This window comes from Drosophila mauritiana, chromosome 2L (genome assembly GCF_004382145.1).
Source record: "Drosophila mauritiana strain mau12 chromosome 2L, ASM438214v1, whole genome shotgun sequence".
In the NCBI taxonomy this organism is placed as follows: Eukaryota; Metazoa; Arthropoda; class Insecta; order Diptera; family Drosophilidae; genus Drosophila; species Drosophila mauritiana.
In genome coordinates this window covers 1,094,016-1,120,567 of record NC_046667.1, presented here as the reverse complement: position 1 = coordinate 1,120,567, position 26,552 = coordinate 1,094,016, and the positions used below count along the sequence as shown (strand labels likewise).

General features: G+C 48.2%; 4 protein-coding genes across 7 annotated transcripts; 2 read left to right on the top strand and 2 right to left on the bottom strand.

Annotated features, from left to right (window-relative positions):
• The first annotated feature begins 129 nt into the window (after positions 1-129).
• On the top strand, positions 130-14,205 carry LOC117135953 (protein pinocchio). Of its 3 annotated transcripts, XM_033296554.1 has the most exons (5): positions 130-285; positions 765-978; positions 11,361-11,433; positions 12,185-12,434; positions 12,934-14,205. In XM_033296554.1, exons 2-5 carry the CDS (start codon positions 765-767, stop codon positions 13,141-13,143), a joined length of 747 nt encoding a protein of 248 aa, XP_033152445.1. In that variant the 5' UTR covers positions 130-285; the 3' UTR covers positions 13,144-14,205. The 3 variants fall into 3 exon arrangements, with proteins under 3 accessions (XP_033152445.1, XP_033152438.1, XP_033152455.1); XM_033296547.1 differs by lacking the exon at positions 130-285 and having other exon boundaries at positions 750-978; XM_033296564.1 differs by lacking the exons at positions 130-285; positions 765-978 and adding an exon at positions 9,864-10,336 and having other exon boundaries at positions 12,934-14,204.
• Positions 14,206-14,744: 539 nt separating this feature from the next.
• Positions 14,745-15,910, bottom strand: LOC117135948. The gene is made up of 4 exons (XM_033296538.1): positions 15,745-15,910; positions 15,396-15,693; positions 15,132-15,338; positions 14,745-15,070 (listed from the first exon to the last, which is right to left on the bottom strand). Exons 1-4 carry the CDS (start codon positions 15,907-15,909, stop codon positions 14,946-14,948), a joined length of 795 nt encoding a protein of 264 aa, XP_033152429.1. The 5' UTR covers position 15,910; the 3' UTR covers positions 14,745-14,945.
• Positions 15,911-16,190: 280 nt separating this feature from the next.
• LOC117148918 lies at positions 16,191-20,394 on the bottom strand. 2 transcript variants are annotated; one of them, XM_033316676.1, is made up of 7 exons: positions 18,963-20,394; positions 18,442-18,902; positions 18,191-18,385; positions 17,471-17,604; positions 16,904-17,417; positions 16,428-16,844; positions 16,191-16,372 (listed from the first exon to the last, which is right to left on the bottom strand). In XM_033316676.1, exons 1-7 carry the CDS (start codon positions 20,155-20,157, stop codon positions 16,235-16,237), a joined length of 3,054 nt encoding a protein of 1,017 aa, XP_033172567.1. In that variant the 5' UTR covers positions 20,158-20,394; the 3' UTR covers positions 16,191-16,234. The 2 variants fall into 2 exon arrangements, with proteins under 2 accessions (XP_033172567.1, XP_033172599.1); XM_033316708.1 differs by having other exon boundaries at positions 18,496-18,902.
• Positions 20,395-20,510: 116 nt separating this feature from the next.
• Positions 20,511-25,366, top strand: LOC117148850 (DNA-directed RNA polymerase, mitochondrial). The gene is made up of 8 exons (XM_033316550.1): positions 20,511-20,840; positions 20,907-21,044; positions 21,098-21,482; positions 21,544-21,699; positions 21,749-22,499; positions 22,557-23,696; positions 23,754-24,976; positions 25,033-25,366. Exons 1-8 carry the CDS (start codon positions 20,654-20,656, stop codon positions 25,160-25,162), a joined length of 4,110 nt encoding a protein of 1,369 aa, XP_033172441.1. The 5' UTR covers positions 20,511-20,653; the 3' UTR covers positions 25,163-25,366.
• Positions 25,367-26,552: the final 1,186 nt, after the last annotated feature.

Genomic DNA, 26,552 nt, shown 5'->3' with positions numbered 1-26,552 from the left:
GCAAACTATCTATATTACTTTCAAATTACAGGTATCAAAAGGGAACAGAATATTTTAGGTTGTTTATTTTAACAAATTTGAAATGCATAACGCTTTCTGTCCTATCGATTAGTGTTGCCAACTACAATAATCGACAGCGGACCACCTCCAGTTGCCAGCAATTTTGCAAGCAAAGTTTTGTTTTGCAGGAATTTTATCCAAATTTAACTTAAAATTCGGTTGCGTGGGCCTAAATTTGGATACTAAACGTTAAGCTGGTCGACTGAGCGTGCGGCAAGTATAAAGGTGAGTGAGTTTAAAGGCCAGCACGGTAACACAGGCTTTAAGCCCTTACCATGCAAACACACATGTATGGGGGCCAAACAAAATTTGCAAAGCCAAATGCAAATGCAATAATAGCAACAAACACACGAAGCGAATGCAATTGCTCACTCATGCATGCAAACACACACTCACACACATGTAGCCTTCACCCAAATAAAATTTAGCTTGCATCTATTGATTTGCATGTTGCACTTGTGCAAAGAAGAGTTGCTAGAAGTGCGGGGAGGGGTAAGCGCGTGTATGTGTGTGCAACAGCTGTGTGCCTGCTCCCCTCCCCCCTTACTCAGTTATCACCACCCCCCTCCCCTTCCACCCAGCCACTTGGCCAATCAACTCAAGCTGCGCTTTGAGCCACGTGTGTACTTTTTGCTGTTTGCATGCCAGCACGTATCTGCTTAGCCAAGGAATCCTCTAATTGCGTTTCTCTTACCCCTATGGAGATGAAAACGGGCAGCAACAACAACCACATCTCCGCCAGCAGCAGCAGCAGCAACAACAACAACAGCTCCTTGCTGCAACAGCAGCAGCAACGCTCCTCCACTTCCGTTTCCGTCTCCTCGTCGCACATTGTCACCGAGTGGGAGGATGGCATCATCTTCGATGTGGACGATCCCGACTTTTGCAATCTGGCCACCGACAAGCTGAACTTCATAGGTGAGTGCGCCGTAGCGAGTTCGTACATATAATTAGCCACCCGATTATATTTATAGTCTAGACATCGGAGTAATCTATGTTATTTACGATTAGCCGTAGCGAAGCCCACTAATTGAGCAGCGGAAAAGGCTAGTCGCACCTTTGTACCAGCTGCAGCGGCTTATCGCCCAGTGGTTTTCCCGACTCTTGGAGTCCCGGCTTTTGTCTGATCGGGCGGAAACTGCCGTACACTTTTATTAATGCCCATACACTCCGGCTTTATCTTCGAGTGGCATTGATAGTGGGTCGGTCGCCTATAAGCAGGGGCCATCAATTATACAATCCGGGAATAGCCAACACTCTGTCTTCCCCAAAGAGTTCCATTTAAAATTAGTGCCATCCGTGCTGTTTTTAGCACGTACCCGTGCGCATCCCACGAAAATTGGGCGATCCATCAATTACCATTCGAAATGGATGAGAGAGTGGGCTCCCCGGTGTGGCTAATTGTTTTGCCCGTCCGTTTATCTGCCATCTGATTAGCCGTACAACCGAGTCGTGCGACTAGCCTATTCACACGTTTCGCCTGTCACCCAGAACTCAGCCGCCCAATTCACGCGTTTGTCATGTGACTGCGGATCGGATCGAAGCGAAGCGGACAGGCCTCTCCAGCCGATCATGCCTCTCCTTCGCTTCATCGGCTGCGGAATGGGTGCCAAAAGAGTGAGCAAACATTTCCAATGGCCCGGCAGTTCAAGTGGAATTTTTCCCCAATTTTGGTACATTGCCGGCTTATGCGTGCTAGCGTGAGCTGTTTTTTGCATGCATATTGCCCAACCGACAACCGGCACGTGTCGCCCATAAAAGGCTTCTGTGGAGCAGGGCTTGTGGAGCCAAAGTTGCGTGTGAGCCCACCATGAGTGTTACAAATGATGTCCCTTATCCGGACCTGTCTTAAGTGGGCCAGTTAATAAAAGTAAACTTCTAGGAATGATTTATTTCTTATTAAGACTGATTGGTTTATTGCTCCAAATATTGGTACTTTGGTTCCCACATTTTTCGTTGCTCAACCCGAAAGGAAGCGAAAGTTGGTCACTTGCAAACTATTGCGCTTAGCTCGCACATTTGCGGATGGTTAGCATATTGCATCAGACGATTTGCAATCAGCTTCGTCTGCCAGCTCACGTTGATGTTGTAAGGTTTTAAATGAATCGTAGAATCGCGGTCGATCAAAGCTGAGCAGCGATTTATCCGAACTATTTATAGGACTGTAAGTCAGCTTTATCGGCGTGACTCACGCACATTAGATCTGATCTAATGTACCTTTGCCACTTATCATGATGGATGTAGTGGAATTTTATTATCTGAACTGATCGCTCTTGCGCTTATCTCGCGTGGGACTTGAGTCATCCGCCGTCTAGACCGGCTATTCCTTATACAACATTAATTATAATTGTTGGCGCGGTGGGAAGCGTTTGTAGAATTCGCTGGCGAATCTCATGTGCGGACACGGGAGCTTGCATAAGCGTTTTGCATGCATAAAATGCTTATTAAAACGACAAACGTAACGACAGTTTTTAAAAATAAAACCGTTTTCGGTTTCGCAATGCCCCCTCAACCCACTGTCTGCGTTTTGTGTTCCCATGCTCATTATAGAACGGACCGCCACGCGCAGTCCGTTCACGATTTTGTTTAATTTGTCGACTCGAGCGTCCGTACATGATAAGTCCCATTGACTGCCCCCGCCGACGTCCGGAATGGCGCAGCAGCCCCGACGTCTCAGGTTCTCCCATCTCCGGCGAAAGCCGATAGCCCTCCGCAACGCAGTGGACGTGTGCTGGGTGCACAGGTGCGGACATGTGTCTGATTCTGCGGCGATGGCGTGATGGAAAGTGCCCAAATGCAATCCGATCCGCCAGCTTCGACTTCTGATCGGGACCTGGCGCCGGGCTTTGTGGTCTGGGCACCAGTTAGAGGCGGCTCCAGATGGGTGCAACCGATTCGCTTTGGGCTCAACCGGTTCGGTGCTAAGTAGCTCCCGTTTGGCGGATATAATCCAAGACACAGCGAGAAAAGATCACCAGAGTGTCAACCAATAGGCGCTTCCAACCGGACCACAATAATCATTGTTGATATTGTTAAACTTTTTCATTCAGCTCCTCCGTTCGAGGAGTTTCGATTTAGAACGAGGTGATGGGGCCAAAAGCATTTCTATATTTACTTGGCAACAGAGCGCAGCTAATCTATAGTTACAAGTATTTTCGTGTTCTGTAAAGTTAAAGCCCCACTCGACTTGGAGAGGCCCGGCCGATGCGATTGCTGGGTGTGTCCGTGTGCTGCGGATTGATTTCAATTCGAATTGCGCCCGTTTACTCGCTCACTCATTCATTCATTTGTTCTTTTATTAATTTACAATTTTAGCACACACACAATCGAGCAGATGTATGTGGATAGAGCCATTGCCGGCCACTACGGCGGTCGAAATCGGTTCAAACCGGCACCGGTTGTGTGTATGTTTACACTGGGCAAATGTTCCGTGCGACGCAAATCTAACAGCGAGCCCAACCATGATGTGGATGCGGCGCCGCAGTTCCTCCATATAGTATTCTGGTATTCCAACGGCTCGGCGAGATGCTGATGACGACGTTCTCACTTCTGACGACGTCAGTTAGTCGCTCGCGCCACTTTATTGACTAAATATACCCCCTCGAACAGTCGTCATAGAGATGGGGATCTGAAGGGTTAGGAGACGCCACCTGGGACCTGGGACAAAGCTGTGAGATTCCACATTTCCATTGTTTATTTCGTAATTGGCGAACTCCAGGTTGTGCGCAATTTACACAAAGCATAGTTCAAATAGGAATCCAATTTTCTGAGAACCTAAACAGTTGAGGCCCACAGATAAGAATTCAGCCGCAATCTTCTTGGGAAAGCACTAATCTAGTGTTCTGTAGAATCGCGATGTTTAATCTAGAGTTACTAGAAAGCCTTTAAGATCTTAGTTAGTGAGTTACTAGAAAAGTTCCCTATGCTCAGCACGCTTTTCATTTTTCAGCCATATAATGTAGCTCATCAAACTAGTTTCTTAATTGACAGTTTATTAATTAGGCTTCTCATTCTCCAGCTCGCAGTTCGAAATGATTAGACTGGGAAAATTAAACAAGCAAACCAGATTAAACCGCATTGTTCTCCGGTTGATCTGCAAGTTCGAGAAAATTGTCAGTTCGGGGAACCAGTTTGTTTGTTAGCCGTGTGCCTGCTAAAAACTAATTAAATATTGTCCAAGGGAAAGCCTAAAACCCGAAACTCGACTAGATTCATTGAGCAAACGGAGAGTGAAACCAGATCGAACCGAACCCAATCTTCACGGGGCTGAACACCTTTCCCGTGGAAATCAACGTGGGTCACGTGTAATTAACAAACTGTTGCATTATGCAAATTGCTAATTAAGTGTTCTCCAGACTTCCACAAGTGTTAATTGTCGCACGCCAAGCGAAACCGCAGCCGCAACCCAACCCATTCCATCCCATTCCCTTGGCCATGTGGAGTGTTCTAGTTTCCCGACTGGGGATTTCGCACTTTGCCTGAGGTTGGGAATTTTGCAAATCGCGATTTTGCGTTGCAAGTAGTACCTTGAACTAGCGTTCAATGAGCCGCCCTGTGTTTTCGCGTTTTAATTTAATTGCGTAACAATCAGGGCGTTGTTTTGCCATATAATCCAGGAATCGAAATAGAAACACAACAAAGTGTTTCTGGGCCGTTCTATCGAATCGAATTTTCTGTTTTCGCACGGAAAGATATATGTAATCCCCGGATAATAGAACATATCGCAACTGTTTTCAGTACATTTTATATCGCTTCCTAGGAATTTAGCTGGACATAAACATATGTGATCTGCGGCTTGTGTTTCCAGTGGGATGATGCATGAGTAGGGGGTTTTTTTTTATTGAATAAACATTGAGGAGTATTAATAACAGTGGATTTTACAAGTAATCCTATTCTGACTACCGTTTAATGCTATGGCGAAGTAAATCGTTTTTAAGTTCAAGTTAATTCTTCTAATCAGTCAATACTCGACGGCAATTAACTTCTGCAAATTTCTGGGATTACCGGCTTTCATATTTGTCAGCAATTATTGTTATTCTATTGCTTTATATGTTTTATTGCTCCATGCAGTGCTGTTTCATTATATTAGTTTAAAAGATCTTAGACTTCGTTCCTAGAACCTGCCCTATTATTCTAACGTACTTTACCTGTGATCTTATCGCTTTGTGGTTTTATCACCCATCATTGCAGTCGAGTTTACCGAAGGTTACGTATGAATCGTATGTGTATATAATAGTGAGACGATCAGACAAAATAAACGAGATCTATAAATATTGAAGAGGCGTCATTAAACCTGAATAGAACACGTTCTATTTTTAAGTTTGTTTATAGGAAATAGGTTTGCCCAATATAAATAACATATATGTATGTACCGCATGCGACAGAGGCCCTTAGAATATTATTATTTATTTAGTTATGAGTAAACATGCATGTTATTTAAGATGAAATACCGCTTTGTTTATGACTTTCGAAGATGATAACCCCTTCATTTCTGCTTACTGATGATATATGCGCTCTTTCAGCAACTCATCGTCGCATTCGGTGGGGAGGCAGCTCCAGTTCTTGGACGAATTACACATATCCAGGGCCAGGGTCGCGTAAACCTGAGCCCACCTTCTTGGCGCTTCCAGTCATGGACATGGTCGCGACCAGTGTCAGTCAGTTGGTCGATCCAGAGCAACGTGATCTATTTGTATACATTCGCAAACATGCAATGGCGCCGTGAGACAACATGTCATAGACCTCTTTATGGGAGCTTTTCCCATTTCCCAATGACGAGATCGCTTCATCTGGCACGCTATGCAAATTAATTACGTGGAAGTCTTACAAAACCCGTGGAATTAGCATGCCCACGGGGCCAAGGGTCAGGGTCGTCCGTCGGCTTTCTAATTGCCCTTGTCAACAGTTTCGTCTGGCGGCCGTAAATCTTTCCGATCGACGTCGGATCGAATTGCCGGTTGGGGCGGGAGGGTATGGGGTCGGGTACTAAGTGCGCCTGTGGTTATAGAACCGATAGCCACTTTCGTTGGATTGCTGCGCCCAGACGGAGTCACGCCCCGTTTTGGCAGTTTACCCCGAGATTCGTGGGTACTTTTCCCCCATTAATTAAGTAAACGGTTTCCATAGTACAGCCGCGGTTTGGAATTCTGATTTCGGTTTGTTTACACTCGCATCTCGGGGCGAGGGAATCCCGTGGAACGGGTTTGTCGCATTCGAGCTAACTCATTAGCATCAGCATGTGATGATGGAACACCGGAGCCCCGATCAAAGACCCGTTTTACGATCTAAGTGTGGCGCTGACTGGCCAAAAGTGGCGTAGTTTCCCGCCCAGTCCAGTGAATCAGCCTCCCACGAACCCCAGCTCGTCGCCGTCTTTTGGGCATCGAAGGCAAAACAAAGCCGCGCTTCTGCCCTGCATGGTCGTTGTCTTTCGGGGCTGGGTTCCCGATTTCCCTCGCCATTGACGTCAAGCCATCGCCTTTGTTTTTGCATTTGGCTGTGACGGATCCATCCGCATGTGAGCTGTGTATTTACACACCAGCCACAACAGCCACCCATAACAATAATTAACAGCTACTTTCAGGAGCAGCTTTGTTTGCTTAGCTGCGGAGCAAGTTGCTCGCAACTGAGCTGCAGGCGGAGCAAGGCAAGGCCTCCCGTGCTGGCCAAATCCGAAGAGGAAGCGCATGTCTTCGAGCAGCACTTGAGCACTATGGGTTCGCATGGTTCCAAATGGGCTATCTCGGCTCACACAGTTTTGTAGCTGCGGCATAGGTGAAACTGCAATACCCTGGCCAAATAGTTTCGGGTTCCTTTTTACAGATCATAAATGAACTAAATACTATTTTATTTGCTCACAACAAATAACAACGCGGTATGATTTATTTGTTTTTGAATCCGCAATTAACTTTATTTGATTTAGTCACACTAAATTGCTTTTTGCGGAATGCAAGGCAAACGTATACAGAAAATGATCTTAAATTTCAAAGATTTATTTCCGTAAGGTAGCTCAGCCGGTAGCTAAGTGTGCAATTAAGTCGAGCTTCTGATTTATACATTCTAAATCAATTTAGCCGGCTAAAATAATCACCACAAGCCCTTGGAGAGCTGAAAAAACGTACTTAAGCGTAAATCACTTAGATTGCAGTTTTCCCGATGGAAATCTCCGGGAATTCTAAGCACGCTTTGGAAAAAAATAAACAGCTTTACGTTTTCTAATAAACAGATGTATACCCTGAAAGGGATTCTATATACCTCGTAGAATATTTGTATATATTAATGGAAGGCCCCCTATAAACAAATACATTCTTATGATATTCGATCCATCGATAGCACCTTCCCGGTGTATAAATCAAGCGATAAGATTGAAATAAATATTTCTGTCCAAATGCAAGCCTAATTCGTCCGGTGGCGAAATATATTTGTTATTATTTTCGCGCCAGTGAAAAATTGGTGGATATATAGTAATCAGGAAAGGAAGGGTATATAAATACACACGCGTGAGTGCGCAGGCACTTAATAAGTTTTTAAAAGGCTTGCAAAATATTGTTTAAATATTGTTATTTTCGGACTAATATCCTCACGTTGACTGACGCAATTTCCGCTGAGGTGGGACTGTCTCTTTTGTGCGAGCATCTCGGGCAATTGCCGTGTGACCTTCCCGCTCCCATTGTCATGGTAGCCCCCGCTTGCTCCACTTCCCCATCCACCATCGCCAAATCCAAAGTGCCGCGAAATGATCGCGGTCATTATGCAATTACCCAAAACGATGGCTGTCATCTAAGCTAATATGTTTGTTACGCATGAAGTGTGGCTTGTCCATCGAACGGATTTCCACCAGAATCCGCCGGAATGGATCCGATTCCGTTTCTCTCCGTGCAGCGAAGCTCGAAACTGCGTCGCGACATCAGTTGAAAAGCGTGCTGTATGGCGAGGGTTCCGTTCTTGCTTTCTAAATAAACATTAATTGTTTATACTATGCATGCTGGCCCGAGTTTATGTAGTTATGTGTGTATCTGGTTCTGTGTGTAGTTGACCGTCGCCCGCGACGCTGAATTGCATTAATTTGGCGAGGGTCGCTCGGATTGGCTTTGGTTCGTCTCTGGTTTTGGGTTTTGAATTTTCGGCTGCGGCTTTGGTCGGAGTGCTGTGCTCCCTTTTCGTTTGGCTGGCGTAATTGGAGACACCTTTGGAGCGACGCGCGCCTTGGAAGCCGGCTCATGTGCATAAGTTGGGCCCTGTCTAGCTGCAGTTTGGCAAGTTTGTTGTCCATTAACATGCCTGCGCTAGCGAAAATTTCCATTCCGGCGGGATGACAGCCGCGGGAGTCACCCCGTCTTCATATTATACATACCGAGTGGGTTTCACCATTACACTTTTTTTACAATTTGCCGCAGAGACACGCGCATTGCTAAAAAAGGGGCAAAAGGAGGGGGTGGGAGGCGGACTTTGCTGATAAGATTATGAGCAGATTGATAAGCGAAAAGTGGTGGATGTGCGGCGTTTATGTATATTTATGGTGGGGAAATAACCGCAGAGCAAGAATAATACTATCAGCATGATATTGTCATCTTTCGCTGATTAAATGCCTTTTTGAACTAACTAAATATACATTTCTGGCTCCCATGGTCTGAAAATGTCGCAATTCTCACCGAGTTATTTTGACATAGTTCGAAAATCCTAAGTGATTTTCCGAATAACATTTATTAGACATTATGATTATGGGAAAACACCCCCGGATGGAATTTTCCGTTCAGGCCATTGCGGATCTAGTGATTAGGGATGCGCTCTACCTGCGCCGCTTCGAGGATCCCATCTTCCGGCTACCTCTCTCTGTCCTTCCTGCGGCTTTCCACCTGCGCTGTTGTCACGGACGCGAACCCGAATTCGAACCCGTAACCGTCCCTGTCCTTGCCCGGCGCTCTACCTGTCATAGCGCGAAGTGATTTGTTATTCAAATGAAGCAACGTCGTCCGCCGGTTCCTCTGACGGTTGTCAGGGGGCATCTTGTTTGCCGTCTTCTTGGACATGCGTCAATAACCAGCGGGCGATTACACCTAGTCGATGTACTAGTGTCCGTCCGGTCAATGTGTCGTATACGTACCGTCCGGCCGACGGGGCGTATGGAGGAGATATCGGTGTGGGTATCTGCTTATCGGTATGGGTGCATGGGTGTAAGGGTGCTCGCCTGCTGTGCTTGACCGTTAAATGTGCTCGCCCTCTCGCCATCTGTGCTGCTACCCGCTACTCGTAGAGTACAAAGGGTATAACGTGTTTGAGGAGCGATATGTGTAGCATGTTCTATACCTTGAATATGATTCGAATGCTGGGAATAGATAAGTTCAGGCACCTTGAACTTAATAGTTGCAATTATCTAATATTTATCTAAGACCGAGAAGGTTTAACGATGCCACATAATTGGTGTCACCAGCGAGTAACAGGTATCCTCGGGTCGGGACACTCGCTAGTTATCGCTTTGTTTTGGTTTCTTATCTCTGCTCTCGCTGAGAGCCTCTCCTGTTGCCAACTACCGCTAATTTGGGCAGCATCAGACTTTGTTTTGGCATTTTGCTTGTGTTTTGATCTTTATTACGTGTTTTGCACGGCACTTGGGTGATTTTTTTAAATTCGTGCGTGTGCTTGTGTTTTGGCAAGTTCAGTTCGTTAGCTTTGCTTTGTCATGCGATTCGGATTCGGGTTCGGGTCCGAGCAATATCACTCGCTCGACTCTCGCACTCGCTCTCCGGGCTGACTAACGGCTCTCCGCTCTCGCCAGTCGGATCGGCTATAAAAGCGGTGCGATCTCGGCGAGCGCCGTTCATTTGAGTTTCGCGGTTCGAGGTGCTTTGCTTGCCCACTTGGTCTTTCGGCTCTGGAGAAAACTACTCGCATCGAATCGAATTGAATCTGGGGAAATCAGTCCGAGTCCCAGCTACACAGTTCAGTTTCGCTTCCCAGTCCAACTATAAAAGTGCGCTGCAGTCCCAGTCAAACAACTGCATTCAGATACAAACAATTGCCAATTGCATTTTCATGAGCTAACTGTCTCGCATCGCGTGTGAAAAGTTACAAGCAACACAAAAACAATTGCCAACGGTTAATGTTAATGTCCAGGCAATTATAAAAAGCAATTCGATTGTCTGGCTTACGCAAGGCCAACTACAATTACCAATAAATACGGCGAATAAAGCAGCACAGAAATCCCAATTTGGATTTATTAATAGCGCTGTGTAAAAAACATAAAACAACAACCGTTGCTGTAAATAACCCAACAAATGTAAGTATTTCCGTGCCAAAAATAACTCAAAAAAAAAAAAATGAAGCGCCCGTCTGTGTCCCCCCAATTTGTGTGCCGTTGTGTGTGTGCCCTTCTATAAATAAATAAAATCAAATCAAATTAAATGCAACTAGTTGTGTGTGCGGCACACAATATGCTCGGATCGGATAAATTACAGCAATTTCGCTTTTGCGCCGTTGCCGTTTCAGCAACTGAAAATTGCCTCTCAGCCGAGGCTCAAACCGAACTGCAGCCGAGCAGGCGCGCAAACCAATGCCCAGACTATCCCATGTTGTTTGGTTTATTTCGGTCACGTCCCGCGATTATACATACTTTCTCAATTCGATCCAGCTAAATATAGAACGTCCAACGGATGGCCGCATAACAACGCAGAAAACGTACTTATTTATTTATTTATTATGATGCCAGGCCAGCAGACGCCACGGCAGTCATGTGCCTCGGCTCGCCATAAAGATTTTTGCAACTTTGCCAAAATCGTGTGGACAATGTAGACGGCCAGCCTCATAGTATTGGCCACATATACCTATAAGCAGTATTCCCCCATTTGAGACACAGGCGCGGGCCATTAACGTTCCGCTTCCAATTCCGAATAATTCGCACATTAAAGTTTCTTAATTGTCCGAGCCCCAAACAATTGAAACTACACGAGATGACGCACTGATCAACGGCCTCGCAGTGTCTTTATGGTGCTTTCAACCGGATTTCAGCGGTTGTGGTCTTGGACCGCACTCCACCTTCAGTTTCCCCACGAATAGTTGTTAATTTTAGCCAAGAATGTCGTCCGAGTTGCTGCGGAAAATGATACATATAGCCATTTGAATGATCTGAAGCTCAGCTTGGTACGGTGTGTACAGTCGAGCTCTCCGACATTTGAGTCACGCACCTGTACAACAAGCTCGCTTACCTTCGCCGTCGATTGTTTACCTACCAACCAGCATTGAACTCACCTTGTTACATTTGATGAACTTTAACTGACTTCTGCTTTCTGTTTCCCTCTTTGCAGTGCCATCAGCAGCCAATATGTCGATCGCCAGTGTTCACGGTCCCCAAATCGCCGACATCTGCAGTCCCCTGTCGTAAGTATTTCCATTTGGATGCCCATCTTTAGATCTGTAGACGTACATTCATGAATCATTTAGCTGGAAGCAGCGATTCGATTTAATTCGCCTCCATTTCCGTTTTCGCATTTGCTAAATATCGATGTAAACAATGTCAGGGCTGATTTGTGGGGGATACGAAGGGGCGTGAGTAGGTGGCTCATTCATGGTTTTAGCAATCTTATCGGGCGGGGAATGGCGACTGGGCCAGGGTGCAGAGTACACAGCCACAATACCACTCAATAAACACAGTGTCGCAGTAGAAACCACACCTGCAATTTGGCCACGACTTTGGCCCATTAATGAAGGGGGCCAGCACCTTCAGAGCTCAACAGTTTGGCGTCCGTCTGTGTTTGTATACAGCCATAAACATATACATATATACATATATATACATTTGTACAAGTTCGCAGTCGTATCATTATCATTTCGCATTTTGGGGCCGCACAAAAGCAACAAAAGCCCGTCGCCATCGCTCACATGATCGGGCGAAAGTCGCGCCGTAGAGTCGGGTACAGTTGCCAATCATTGCCCTCGTCCCCATCCCCGCATCCCACTCGGGCCATCCCAATCCCACTCCACCACTCTGCCCACCGGCACGCAGCTCATTATCATAATCACGCCAGCGCACGCCGCCACCCACTTGGCAAGGTCACGGTTGCCCGACGCCAGCCGCAATTGGTCACGATTACTAATCAAGAATTCCCCGCTTCGGTCTAATCTCTTCCAGGCATCACAATCTCGGTCTGTCTGCCTCGCTGCCAGATCTGGTGGGCAGTCCCCTGGAGATCAGCATGGACAACGTGCTGACCATCGAGGAGCTGCGCCAGCACATGGGCTCCTGCTTCACCTGCGGCGTCTCCTGGACGGACGACCATGTGTCCCTCGACTGCAGCGAGTGCGGTGGCTACAGCCTGGAGCGTCCCTGTCCCCTGTGCGACGGCCAGTGCGGTGTCCAATGGAAACGTGATTTCGCCATGGTGAGTTGCACTTAACGAGTGGAATCTCCCACTGTCGAATTTTGCGTAACTCGAACCAAAGCCAAAGTTTCCTGGATTCACTGCTCGTCATAACTGAAATTTCTTTATCTCAAGCCGTTTGTTCGCTGTGTTGAGCCCTTCTGCTAGTCCCATTTTGATGGATACTAATTATTTGGGAGTACGAAAAATGAAACCGATAATAATTGAGAAAAGTTAATATGCATAACAGCTCCGCTTGACACCTCCAAATTTTTTCGATAAGTCAACACCGAAAAGCATTCAAAGCCGGGAATTAGCATTGAGGTTTTCTAGATTATACGCGCATACACTTTTCGTAGATTGTTTAAACAAATGTTCCAAGCTTCTACTTGGCGAACAATAGAAAATATTACGACTTAAGTTTCTCATAAAAGTGAAACATATTCGAGTTATACAAATTCAGCTGAACGCGTTTGTGTTTGCTTACCAAACTAACCATTTCCTCCTCTTTTCCTTACAGTCCCATGCCTGCAGTCAAGCTCGCTGGGTGGGCGTGTGCATCAGCTACCCGGAAGTCGTGGCCGGAGTCCAGTTGCCCGTGGGAGCAGCCGCTGGAGCCGCCACCTCGTGTGCCGCCGCCGCTGCGAATCAACTGCGCCTGGCCCAGGAGCTGCGCTCCCGCCTGGAACAGCTGTCCATGTCGACGGCGAGCAAAAGCGGTCGCATCTAGAGCGGAGTCCCCGCCCAGTTCCTTCGACAGCCAGACTGCAAACACGCCTCCACATCAGCCACACCCCCGCACACAGCCATTCATCCGGAAAGCAGAAGCAGATAGCTGAAGCAGAAGCAGAAAGCTGGAGCGGAATCAGCTCCACCTGCACACCCAAACACACAGTCTCTCACCCGTAATTTAGGGCCTAATTACTAAGCTTCTTAGCTGTAAGGTATTATTGTTGTGCAGCGTTGAGTCTTTAGTTCTTTGTTTAGCACACACAATCTTTTGTTTTATGATTTCACCGGTATCGTTTTCGTTCCGATTCGTTGTGTGACAGTGCAAATGTTTAGCCACTAAGTTAGTTCCTTTGTTTACCTTCCAATGGCACCATTTGGTTTGCGCACATTACCTGTTCTATCCAGGAGAAGACTTCTTTCTGCTTAGACTTAAGCCGAGTTTAGGCAATGCAGTGATAACGGTGATATTAGCCAGAAAGAATCGTGAGCAAATAGTGAATTTAAATGATGTAGCAAATGTCTAACGATAGCTAAGCGACATGAGATGATCATTTTTGTATAGCCCACACGCACACAAACACATCAAACAACCCGTGTAATCGCGTAGAGATTGTTGTTAACAATTAGTTAGTTGTTGCTTTCTGCCTTGTGTCAAAGCTTGTTCGAAGCGAGGAGCTCCGCGGGCACAGATCAAAGCTAGCTGCGATGGTGCCGGCGGAGGGCTCAGTGAGCGAAGAAAGAAGAATCTTCCAGATTGCCTAATGCATAGAGCTCAACAAAGTAACTACAGGATTGAACAGTCTCTCCAAGGGAAAGTGAAAGCGCGAGAAATGAGCAATTAAGGATGTGAGATCACGCACAAGGAAACAATTGAAAAGCATTACTCAAAGTTGAAGATTTTCTGTGAAAATCCATATGACATGTAGAAGTTTATACCTAATATATACACCTATATATTATATACCACATAAATCTGCATACAATATACATAAATAAATATATATATTTTTAATGTAGAGATATGTTTTGTAAAAGACAAAGGCATATTTTTAAAATTAAATACCTAAACTATGCAAAAACCAAGCCAGCCAATGAATTCTAATTAATGCGAGATCTCTGTTGCCAAGCATCTCTATCAGCATCAGCAGTCGCGGATCGCGATCCCCCCAACCTGCTCGCCATTGTCCGATGACGAGCGGCAGGCGGTGTAAGCCGGAATCTCATCTGATTTACGGTTGCCAGGTGGGCGACGCCTGCCCAGAGCCGACATCACCTCCTCCGCTAAGTAGTCTGTAAACAAGTGGGGAATTCTGGGATTCTCGCCCATAAATGTGACATCTTTCTCGGGGGTCGTAAAGCGGGATTTCACCAGCTCTTCGTGAATTTATGTCGCTTTGTCCGCGTGATGGGCACTGATTTCGGATTTCATCATTCTGCTCGAGATTCCCCGAATCGAGAAAACACCAATACTCGGTTTGTAATCGCTTTCGTTACGATTATTGCCTTGGATCTCTTTGAGGTGCCACTTTGCCGGTATAACTGGCGTTTTTATCATTTCTGGGAATACGTTTTATCGCTTCCAAAATTGGCACGTTATCATTGAACAGTGCTACATTTACAGATTTATTGACTTATTAATGGGCGTAAAATCACTAGTTCCTAGTTGATAGTTGGCTTCTATCTTGGACAGGTTTTCATTTCCCTTACATGACATTTAACACGAAACTTATAGGAAACTATGACTATATAACATTGAAAGACCGCGAACTATTTATGTATCTAGCTGCTAGATACCTCCCCCTAAAAGGGTTTGGCTGACTTCCTGGCCAGGCAGCAACAAAGACTACGACTCCGGCTTTTGCAACTCCTCCTGCGCTGCCGGGCATACCAATCCGGAGTGTTGAGGGAAACAAGGCTGCTTTCAGCTGAAAAACAGAATGAAGATTTAACGATTGGGGGTATAAAAGCCCTATAAAACTGACTCACATTTCTGTGCTGGATCCAGTTCGGATTCTGGAGATGCCTCGGTCAAGGGCATGTGGGCCTGCAGCTCCTCCAAGAGCTCGCTGAGCTCCTGCGAGTCCTTGACAATGCTGCACAGCTCCTCCTGCTGGAAATCGGGATTTATCTGCTTGCACAGCAAGAATTGGCTGATGACATTGCCCAGATTGGATGGAGCAGTGCGGGAAGGAGCTGGAAGAGAGCATAGAAGCTTAGCCATCAGCTCACCCAGTATATCGGACCCCTAACCATAGTACTCCGTCATGTCCAGCGGCACCAGTTGGATCAAGCGATGGCTCTTGATCAACTCGTGCTGAAACTGCAGCGTGAGGTGGTAGAGCAGGGTCAAGTGCATCCTCTCACTGGGGCTGCCCAGGCAGTGACGCGGCTGGGGAGTGATTAGGTGGGCGGTGTGCTTGCAGGCATCCACACAGCTGCGCCTCAGCTTCCTGATCTTCTCGCGCAGCTCTGGGGAATCGCGGGCCTGGCCAATAAAGATGAGCAGCTCCCGAAACTGGGCCACGTAGCAGTTGATTTCGGTAATGAGCTGGAAGGGATTCAATTAAAATTCGAATGGCTGTGGAGTGGCATGCCCTGCCTTCTGGGGATCCCGCGAGGGCAGCAGCAGCTGGGGCAGGTAAATGGACAGCCGGTGGGCGATTATGGTCGAGTTCCTAATGGCCAAGGCCGTGCTGCTGGCCACACAGGCCGCTGGCTTCTCCTCCAGCCCGGCCAACGAGCTGATGCCTCCTCCGTGGGCCATGTTTGGATGCAGACTGCAGCAGCGGAGCTCAAGCCACGAATGGGTTCTATAAAAAGCCAGGATATATATGTACACATGTCTGTGCACTGGCTGGGTGGACTGTCTTATGCAAGCAAATTGCTGCTGCCCCGTCTCATTACCTTGTGTCAACAAGTCACGCCAGCTAAACAGCAACAAATGAGCCTCGTGGAAAAAGTAGCCCACCGCAAACCCCCATCCCTTTACCCCATTTGGATGCAGGCCCAGATGAAGCCATTATGAACATAGCCATTTTAGCAGCGCAGCCAGAATGTTGGTCTTTATGGGTTCACACAAAATATACAAGTTATGAGTCCGATTGCGAGTCCCTGAAGATGTCGTCCACCATTTGACTGGGTGCATCTATGTACAGGTCAACGGAGTCATAGTCGATGGCGTCCAGTTCCTCATAGATCATCATGTCGTCAATGGGATAGTTGGGCTCCTGCGGCAAGATTATTAGTAACGATGACATCTAGGAGCTGCAAAGGAATACTTACTATTTTGGCGTACTTCCAGCACTCGATGGCCTTGTAGTTCTCGCCCAGCCTCAGGTTAATCAGCGCCAGGAAACCCCAGACGTTGGGCACATGGGTGTCCATGTGGGTGGCGTTGGCGAAGGACTCAAGAGCCTGGTCCAAGAGGTCCAGTTTGTAGTAGGACTTGCCTATCATATAGTTGGCCACAATGGAGAGTAGTTGGCCAGCGAATGGAAAGGACAATGCTTCGATGCACTTGTTGTAGTTGCCCAGCTCGTAGGATATGTAGCCCAGGCGCAGTCTGCTGACCTCGAAGAAGTCGCGCTCGTCCACCTCGGGAGGCGGCAGGGTCAGGGCGCTCTCGTAGTACAAGGCCGCCTCCTCCAGGTTCCCACGCTGGAACTCCACATTGCCGTTGATCTGGGCATTCATGGCGGCCTGCAAAGGAGTCAATCGGACTCAAATCAAAGATCCTCAAAGGAGTATGAGCAACTCACCGCATAGTCACCTTCCACGCCCTCCTCAAACTCAAAGCTCTGGGGCACAAAGTTCTCGTCCAGTTGGTTGAGCATCATGTCCAGCTGGGTCTGGAGCATATACCTATCCGCATCGCTGACCAGTTGCAACACTGCGGCGATGACCACCTGGGCGAACTCATAGAGGCCCAGCCGCGCGAAGGTTCTAAAGACCTCCAGGAACATGGTGCCCCGACTCGTTGGAATGGTGATGTTTAGGTTCACATAGAGGCCCCACAGGCTGTGCGGTGCATTGGAGGAGGAGCTGAGCCGGCAGTGCCCATGCTGATCCCCGAATCTCCAGAGGGCGAAGGCGCAGCCCGGCTCGTAGTTGAAGCGCTTGTAGTAGCAGAAGAGCAGGATCCAGGCGTCCTGCTGGCGGGGATACCGCTCGGCGTAGTTGGTGATGCTCTTCAGAAGGCACTCCGTGCAGTCGGGCGCGGTATCCGGGTTGTTTCGCGTGTCCACGTAGTTGATGTACAGCTTAATCCAGCCCCTGTGATATCATATCGCTATTCACTTCATTTTGTGGAATATCAAGAGGCTTACGCGAAATAGTCGTGGGTGTCCGCCAGGTGATTCTTTTCAAAGTACACTTTCGCCTTCTCCAGCTCGCCGCGTTCCATGTACGCGATTACCATGTAGAACAAGAAGCGCTCGTTACTTGGATACTCCGTGATGGCCTGTAAATGGAAAATAGTTAAAGGAAATTGGCCACAGAACTGCAAAAATGTTTCATCATCAGGGTTTTTCCACACTCATTGAATTACTTTTAAACAAATTGCAAGCGAGTTTTGTTTAATTTGATTGTTGACAAACTCAGAGCCTAACCACCTTAATGATTAATTGTTTACTTCCGAATTTTGTTCATTCATAACTGATACACTACCGTTATTCATTATACACAATCTAATCAAATTAGCGTACAATTTATGTGAATCACTTACAGGTTTTGATGAAGCTTTTTCATTTCCGGTTATATCATATCGAAAGTTAATCGGAATTTGAAATCTGTTGTTAATTTAATCTTACATGACTCAGATCAATGCTAATTCAATAATTTTTAAGCAATTAAATTAGAGAGTATTGATATTGCTGAATGACTGTTGATGGTCATCTGTTTTATAGAAAGAATATAGTTAAGTAGCTAGAACTTCATTACCAAGCTTAGGAACTTATAAAGAAAGTTTTTAATGGTGGGATGGCACCCAAAACCCATCAATGATTCACATTTCCAGCGACAGCCAACGAATGAATCAATCAACTGACCTTCTCCATCAACAGGTGAGCATGGTTTTCATCATTCACCATGAGGAGCAGCTTGATGGTGTTCAAGTAGTCGATGATTCGCTCATTCTGGACCTGCTTACTGATCGTGTAGCTATCGAAGCCCTCGTTCTCGATCTGCTCCACCACCGTGTGGACCCTGGGCTCCAACTCGTTGTAGGCAAATGCACAGAGATTCTGGGGATGGGAGAAGCAACGAAACATAATATTCAATATTCCAGAGGACTACGCACCGCAAAGTCCACGCTCGTATTCGTGGGCGTCCTGGTATTGTAGACACTACCCACCACCTTCATGAGGATGTTGGTCAAGTTTTGCACAGCACAGCAAAAGTGCTGCTTCTTGTCCTCCAGCTTCATCACCTTCTTGTCGATGATGAAGGATATGCAGTCGCGGATGAACTTGTCGAAGCGAGCGTAGCACTCCATTTGGATTTCGGGCAGGGACATCACATTGATGGCACCGTAAGGACGATCGCAGAAGAGCAGCCGGTTCTGCCGGATGAAGCTTTCCCGGAACACCTTCAGCTCCTTGTAGATCTCTCCAATCGGGGCCAGGAGGCACAGCTTGATGATGGCAAATGTGGGAAGGGTTTTCGCACGCTCCATAGCCTTCAAATTAAACGTGCTCATTATTTTCTTGGGCTTAAGTTTTCCGAGGTAGTCCAGCTGGACAGCGAATCTCATGTTCTGCACTGCTCAGAATAAAGGTAAAATGATATAGAACCGGATTCTCCAGATAGTGGTATATTTACCCCCGGGATAAACCATGATGGACGGGTCCATGACTCCTTGGAAAACCTTCTGCGGCTTGGCGCCCCCGAACGTTTGGAACACCTCCACGGCGAGGACATACTGCTGGCAGGTTATGGCGAACGAGAGGATATCGGCCATACTCTGAGTCAGGATGAACCGGTGGAAGGAGTTGCAGACGAGGGCCTCGTCCAGGGCCGGGTCGATCTCATCGAAGTCTGGCGTCATGTTCTCGGAGTAAAAGAGCTCCGAGAAGAGTCGGTGCCTTTGGACCTCCATGGCGGACTTCAGCCCGGTCACGTTCCAGGGCTTCACGCTGCGCCGGAAGGACTCGAACACGTGGTGGTTGTCCTGCATGCATATGATCTTCCGCTCCAGGTTCCCGAACTCGCAGAGCGGAATGAGGGCTTCGTTTCGGTCGCCGGGCAGCCGGGAGCGGAAGCTCACCCGCACCCACAGGGTCTCCAGGTCCAGCACGTACTCGTCCTTTAGGCAGTAGATGCTCTCAAAGGTCACGAACGTCATGTTGGTGAAGATCAGCTTCTTGGCAATGGGCAGCAGGGTGTAGAGGTGCCACTCCGTGTGGATGGTAGAGCGCATCTCGTTGGGCACATCCGGCATGGGATAGAGGTAGAGCTCCTCACAGATCATGCTGCGCCGGTGGCCAAACAACTTGATCACGTCCAGATAGCCCACGCAAAGGAGGACCAGCTTGACCGTCTCCCTGGCCTCGAACGCGTCATCGTCCAGCATTGTCGTCGCTATAGTCGTCGACATGGTCACATCCGAGTCGGAATCCGCCTCCAGGTCCCCCTCCTGCTCCTCCTCAAGCATCTCGTACTCCACTTGGACAATCCTTCTCGGCGGGAAGACGCGCATATACAGCTGGACGAGGAGGGGATTGTCGGCGGCATGGTTGATCCGGTCCACATTGTCCTGCTGGAAAATCAGCGTGAACGTGGGCTTCGAGTGGAACTCCTCCTGCACTATGATGCCATCGGTGTTGTAGTGCTCATCGCACTTGACCAGCAAACTGTCGCCCTGGCTAATGTGAATCTCCAGCGGATGCTGCGACTCGGGCACGTTGACGATGTCCGCCAGCTGGATGTACAGGAACACATTCGGCGGCTGTGGGCGGTTTTCCAGATCGTCATCCTTCTTCGGCCCCGCCCCCTTCTTTGCCTTCTTGGGCGGCATTTTCGCTTCGAACTTTTGAATTGTGTTTACTTTTAACGGAAAAGTCGTTGACAACGGTACAGCTAGTCGGAAAATGAATACCAGAAAAATACCAAAATCGGTAACTCTTTCGCAATGCTTTAAAAGGTTTAAAGGGTTTGTGCTACACGAAATTTGACTTTTTGTTCGCTGTTATTTAGATTTGCCATACAAGAGCAGCCTTATAAGTAAATTCGAACATTTGTAGTAACTGGCAAATAAATTAAAACTTTTGTAGTTCGCAGTATGTTCTTCAGTATTTTCCTCTCGCCAGCCCTGGCATCGCAGTCAGCTGTTCTGCCCAGCAAGCAGTGCTGCCAACTGCTTGCGCCGCCACACGTGAAGTGCGGGAATAAACAACCAATTGGTCGGAATCGGTGTGTAATTATGCAACAAATGCTGTGTGAAAACTGCCAAAATCTGCGTTAATTTGCCGTCGCTTGCGTGGAACGTGTGCCTCTAGCTGCAGTTCATCGGAATGTATCGCTTGCTGAGTGCAAATCGGGCGGCGGCCGTGCAAAAAGCACTGCGAGTGCCACCCACTGCTCACCCAACAACAACAGCTACAACAACAACAACAGTGTGCTGCGGCTGCGGAATTGCGCCTTCAAATTTCGTGCATTATCAGCAGTATTATCAAATGCTCTACCGCCAAATGCCGGCAGGTGAGTAGCTAACTATAACGGATAAAGTGTTATGGATCTAATGCAACATGTGCTTTTCCATTGCAGGGGCAATTACAGCAACAACAATGACGACAACCACTCGCACACAAACAACAACACCCACACAAACAGATGCAGCGGCCCAGGTGAAAAAGAAGCGATTGCGCAAGCCGCGCTACGCCAAATACGTGGAGCTCCTCGAGGGTAAGTGCCTCCTCGTCCTGGCATTTCGACCCGGTATAACCCGATCCTTGCAGTCACCGAACAAGCCATCAGCGAACGAAGGTCGCGGGTGAAGCGGCTGAAGTCCAAGAAGCTGGCCGACTTCATACATAAGGCTCAGCAGCAAATCCTGGAGCGACGCGCCCGCGAGGATCGCAAGGATAAGAAAAGCAAAGGCGCACTCGACCTGGCGCAGCGTCAGCCTGTGGAGTATCAGAAAATCGATATGGAGGCTTTGGATGGATCTATTCTAGAGTCTGGAATATACGACGATCGGCCAATGCTCTTCTTTGGCAAGGATGAGTACACCAAACAGGTGATAGCGAATCCCGAGGAGGTGCAAAACATTCTCAAAAGCTTCCACAACTTTCGGGACATCATCGAGAGCATGGAAAATGATCAGCACGAAGCGGATTTTGGGTAACAACATCAAATACTGAGCTATATGTAACTGTCTAAAGTATGTGCTGTCATCTTCTAGTCTGAGCACCACAAAAATGCTTCCTGAAGAACACGAAACGCTGGATCCGTTTGAGGCCGTTGAGCCGTACATCAGTCCCCTGGACAAGAGCAAACGTTCATCAACTGCTGTGGCCGTGCCCAACGCCAGTGCAGTCACAACCAAGTCGAAGAAACGGTGAGCAGTTTAATCGAAATAATAACATTCCTTAACCAAATCCTTTTAGTTTCAAGTCAAAGGTTCACGTGAACGAGGAGCAAGAGCGTCTGGCCAAGCAGCGGGCACTGCACATGAACCTGATCACATATCTCAATGTGTGTGTCTCGGCCAACATGCTGAATCGCGCCCTGTCCACCATCATTGCCTATCGCGGCAAGGTGAGGAAGAGTTCTTTGCCGCACATGTCCGAAGGCCTCATCACTATCGACCTGTACAACATCCTACTGCACGGCTATGCGGGCAAGGGATCCTTCGATCGATCCCAGGAGGTGTTCAAGCTCATCGAAGAGGACGGACTGTCGTTCAACGAGCAAACGTACGCAGCCATCTTCGAGTGCTTGGGTCGCCTGGAACCGGACGAGAAGAACCACCAATTCATATCCGAATACGTTTCCCAAGCCGAAAAGGAAGGATTCAGTTTGAATCAGATTATGGACAAGTCAAAGTTTGTAGCTGACCAGCGGGACATTGCTTTGGATGCGATAAGACGGCTTCGACCGGACTTTAAGCCGGTCTATGTGCCACCGCAACTCGGATACGACAACGAACTGCTGGATCACCTCAACGAGCACATAATACCTGTTGGAGCTAAGGAAGAACCGGGAAAAGCTGACTACGCCATAATGAACTCCAAGCGAGGCTATACCACGGCTCAATTGGAACAGCTAGCTCGGGAGCAACTGAGAATTGAGTTGGACGGCAGCATTACCATCAAGTCCATCGAGAAATCCAAGGAGTTCGCCAACTCCGAGAAATGCGTATGCTAGAACCTAATAAAATATACTATTCTTATATCTAAACATGACTACTTGCAGCGCGAACGTCTGAGGGAACTGGAGGACACGTGGCGCAAACAAATTTTGGCAGCCATTGTGCGCGATCTCAACACGCTGCGTGCACAAGTGCGCTTCAAGCCACACGGCTTCATGAACTACTACACGTATCTAAAGACCCTCGACGCCTCGCACTTTGCGGACATCCTGATTAAGGAGCTCTACAAGCTGGCCGAGGGCTCAGAGACCTTTAGTCCAACAGTGGGTCAGCTGTACAAAGAACTCGGGCAGAAGGTGCAGCAACGATATCAAATTGAGCAGAAGAAACACAACGGGACGCTGGAGAAGATCGGCGAGATATACAGCTCGTATTGTGAGCTGTGGGGCAGCGGAATGTCGCAGGATAACACGCGGCAGGCTTGGCAGCGTCTCGTGTACGAGCAGCGGGAGAGTGGACCCAGCATGGATCTGCCGGAGGTGCCGTGGCCGTCGAATGTCCTAACAGGCGTGGGTCGATTTTTGTACAACATTCTGATGCGGGACATCAAGATCGACGCCCATATAATGAGGCAGAAGAGCAAAAGCAAAGCGGCCGCTCAGCCACAAAATCTGTTGCCCGCCTTTTACACTCTTTTCCGGAATCAAGGACGCTTTGTTAAAGAGGAAGTCAAGCCGCATCCGGTGCTCTCGAGATTATTCCGAGCGTCCCGCCAACAGACGCTCACGTTCGACTCCAACCTGGTGCCCATGCTGTGTCCTCCGCAACCGTGGAGCACTCCGCACAATGGTGGCTACCTGCTGAACAAGTCTGAGCTCATTCGCCTGCCTCACCAAGCCATCCAGCAGTGGGACCGCATTATGGCTTCCAACCCGCAGCACCTTTATCCTGCTCTAGATTCTCTGAATCAGTTGGCCAGTGTGCCTTGGCGGGTGAACACCCAGTTGTTGGATGTGATTATAAAGGTGTTCCAGAACGGAGGCGATGCGAAATTGGATGTTCCTCAGCCGCCCAGTTCCCTGCCGCCGCTTCCCACGTTGCCAGCTAAGGACGCGGAAGGCAATGCCACCTCCAGTGCGGATCGAGCTAAGCAGTTCCGGGACAAGCTCGGACATCGAAGGAAGCAGGCCGAGATGTACAGCTTGTGGTGCGATGCTCTCTATAGGTTGTCGCTGGCACAGCATGTAAGTTGTCCTTGGGAATCTTTCATGAACTTCCATTAAAACTGCTTTCGCTTTTAGTACCGTGATAAGGTCTTCTGGCTGCCACACAACATGGACTTCCGTGGACGTGTCTATCCCGTGCCGCCGCATCTCAATCACCTGGGTTCGGACCTGGCTCGTTCGATGCTCATCTTTGATCAAGCGCAGCCTCTGGGAGTCGATGGATTCAGTTGGCTTAAGCTGCACTGCATCAATCTGACTGGTCTGAAGAAGCGGGACTCGGTGAGGGAACGTCTTTTGTACGCTGAAGAGATCATGCCAGATATCCTGGACTCTGCGGACAATCCACTCACCGGGCGAATGTGGTGGTCCAAATCGGATGAGCCATGGCAAACGCTGGCGTGCTGCATGGAAATAGCCAATGTGCATCGCTGCCCCGATCCCGCTGCCTACCTTAGTCGCTTTCCCATTCACCAAGACGGTTCCTGCAATGGATTGCAGCACTACGCTGCCTTGGGCAGAGATGAAGCTGGTGCTCGCAGTGTCAACCTGGCACCGTCGGCCATTCCGCAGGACGTTTACAGTGCGGTAGCCGCTTTGGTGGAGAAGAGCAGGAAGGCGGATGCCCAGAACGGTCTCCATGTGGCGGAAGCACTGGCCGGATTCGTTCGCCGCAAGGTGATCAAGCAAACAGTGATGACAACGGTCTACGGAGTGACTCGCTACGGAGCCAGACTGCAGATAGCGCGCCAGCTAAAAGACATCGACGACTTCCCCAAGGACTGGGTGTGGCCTGCGTCCACATACTTGACCACCAAGACGTTCGAAAGCTTGCGGGAAATGTTCACGTCCACGAGAGAAATTCAGGATTGGTTCACGGAGTGCGCCCGCTTGATTTCCGGCGTGTGCAGCCAGAACGTGGAGTGGGTCACGCCACTCGGCCTGCCGGTGGTGCAGCCCTACAACCGCCAGGAGATGAAGCACTCGCCTCGCAGCGGCTTCAAGGTCTCCGCCAACATGCCCATGGACATGTACGAGCGGCCAAACATCCTCAAGCAGAAGAACGCCTTCCCGCCGAACTTCATCCACTCGCTGGACTCCTCGCACATGATGCTCACCTCGCTGCACTGCGAGCGGCAGGGCATCACGTTCGTTTCGGTGCACGACTGCTTCTGGACGCACGCCAACAGCGTGCCCGAGCTCAACCGGATGTGCCGGGAGCAGTTTGTGGCCCTGCACTCGCAGCCCATTTTGGAGCAGCTCTCCGAGTTCATGCGACACACCTACAGCTTTAAGGACAGGTGAGTAATGCCACTTCCGACTTAAGTGCATCAACTATTCACATGATTCCCCGCAGCGACTTCATCAACGACGGTTCCGTGGAGGATCTGTCCAAGCGCCAGCTGAACCGCACTCTGAAGCAGCTGCCCCAGAAGGGAGACTTTGACCTGCGCAACGTGCTCGACTCAGTGTACTTCTTCAGCTAGATGCTAGTTAAACGACAGTGCCTAGGCTTAATCGTAGTCATTAGTTTTAGTTAGAATACCAGTTAAATTTGTTGAACAATTCGGCTTTCTATACCAAAAACACGAAGGAAGACAGAAGCTACACGAGGCGCCAAGTGGATCGACGCCAGATGTGATTTTGTAACGATAAATTGATTAAATTGATTAAAAAACGCTTTTAAAGGACATGCTGTAATCAATTTTTATGCTGAGTTGGAGGAAGTAGGCATATCTAATCCATTTCATTTAATGATCCATTTTGTTTTCCATTTAATTTAAATTTTATTTGTATGCTACCTCAAGGTTTTTCATTGATACTTGAACGCGTGGATCTGCGCCACAAAGCGATTGTTTAGTTAAATTTGGCCACCACATCGTGGATTCCACCTGCTTTCTGTGTATGCGAACAGTCAGTAGTATGCGAGTTTATCTTGTGCTCATTGCTATTTAAGTTTAAATATTTTTTGAGTGGAAGACCCATATTGTGTTTATAAATATTTTATTTAAGTGTACCTTTAACTCTTATGCGGAAAGTGTTTGTTTCTTTTCCTTTGAATTTCAATTAACTTGTGGCAATTACATTTGATTGGTTTTAATTTTAAGGCATATTGTTTGGCATGATGGGTATGGTATCCATTGATTCATGGCCACATCCCGATTTATGCGGTTCCGACCGCTTTGTGCTGCTGTTTATGAAAGCTTATGTTCTGGGAAAGTGCATCATTTTGCTTGTTTAAATAATATTTATATTTGGAACAATATAACACAACATTATCTAATGATTTTGAAATATATATGGTCATACGCAGAAATTAGCTCTATAATATTCACTTAGCTGAAATCGAAAGTGGTTTTCAAACCTTCGACTTTCGACCTCATCCCGATTTGGCCAGTGGCGACCGCCTTGCTCCGCTTTCGTTTTCACTCACTCACTCGGATTCCGAGTCCGAGTCCGAATCCAATTCCGATTCCGAGTGGATGTTCATGGGAGCACGCCCACGTCGTTCGGGTCCACTCCCCCTTTTTACATGCGCCCACTTTGGCTACTGGTACTATCTCTGCTGCTGCTGCTGCTGCCTCTGCCTCTGCCACCGGCGACCGGCGGCGTTGGCGTCGGCGTCGCCTTTCTTTGGCCGCTCCGCTCTCGTTTGTTTTTTTCGGCTCGGCTGGCCGCTCGCTTCCGAGTTGCCGCTCAGTCTGAAAAGTTCATGTGACGCGTCGAGAACGTTGCGATTCGAGTCCGCTGCCCGACTTCTGATTGCCGAGGCAACAGCGACGGAATTCCGCATCTGGCATCTGCATCTGCATCGGCACTCTCGCATCTGCTGCACCTGCTCCGCCGCACAGGTGGATCGCCCAGGTAACGGGAGCA

Excerpts from the sequence above, each read along its gene's own strand:
- LOC117135953 (XM_033296547.1), top strand. The coding sequence starts at position 759 with ATGGAGATGAAAACGGGCAGCAACAACAACCACATCTCCGCCAGCAGC. Across the intron at positions 11,434-12,184 it reads GACATCTGCAGTCCCCTGTC|GCATCACAATCTCGGTCTGT; the intron begins GTAAGTATTTCC and ends AATCTCTTCCAG. Across the intron at positions 12,435-12,933 it reads GGAAACGTGATTTCGCCATG|TCCCATGCCTGCAGTCAAGC; the intron begins GTGAGTTGCACT and ends TTTTCCTTACAG.
- LOC117135948 (XM_033296538.1), bottom strand. The coding sequence starts at position 15,909 with ATGGCCCACGGAGGAGGCATCAGCTCGTTGGCCGGGCTGGAGGAGAAG. Across the intron at positions 15,694-15,744 it reads CCTCGCGGGATCCCCAGAAG|CTCATTACCGAAATCAACTG; the intron begins GCAGGGCATGCC and ends AATCCCTTCCAG. Across the intron at positions 15,339-15,395 it reads GGACATGACGGAGTACTATG|CTCCTTCCCGCACTGCTCCA; the intron begins GTTAGGGGTCCG and ends GCTCTCTTCCAG.
- LOC117148918 (XM_033316676.1), bottom strand. The coding sequence starts at position 20,157 with ATGCCGCCCAAGAAGGCAAAGAAGGGGGCGGGGCCGAAGAAGGATGAC. Across the intron at positions 18,903-18,962 it reads CATCATGGTTTATCCCGGGG|TGCAGAACATGAGATTCGCT; the intron begins GTAAATATACCA and ends TATTCTGAGCAG. Across the intron at positions 17,605-18,190 it reads CTCACCTGTTGATGGAGAAG|GCCATCACGGAGTATCCAAG; the intron begins GTCAGTTGATTG and ends TTCCATTTACAG.
- LOC117148850 (XM_033316550.1), top strand. The coding sequence starts at position 20,654 with ATGTATCGCTTGCTGAGTGCAAATCGGGCGGCGGCCGTGCAAAAAGCA. Across the intron at positions 22,500-22,556 it reads TCGCCAACTCCGAGAAATGC|CGCGAACGTCTGAGGGAACT; the intron begins GTATGCTAGAAC and ends GACTACTTGCAG. Across the intron at positions 24,977-25,032 it reads ACCTACAGCTTTAAGGACAG|CGACTTCATCAACGACGGTT; the intron begins GTGAGTAATGCC and ends GATTCCCCGCAG.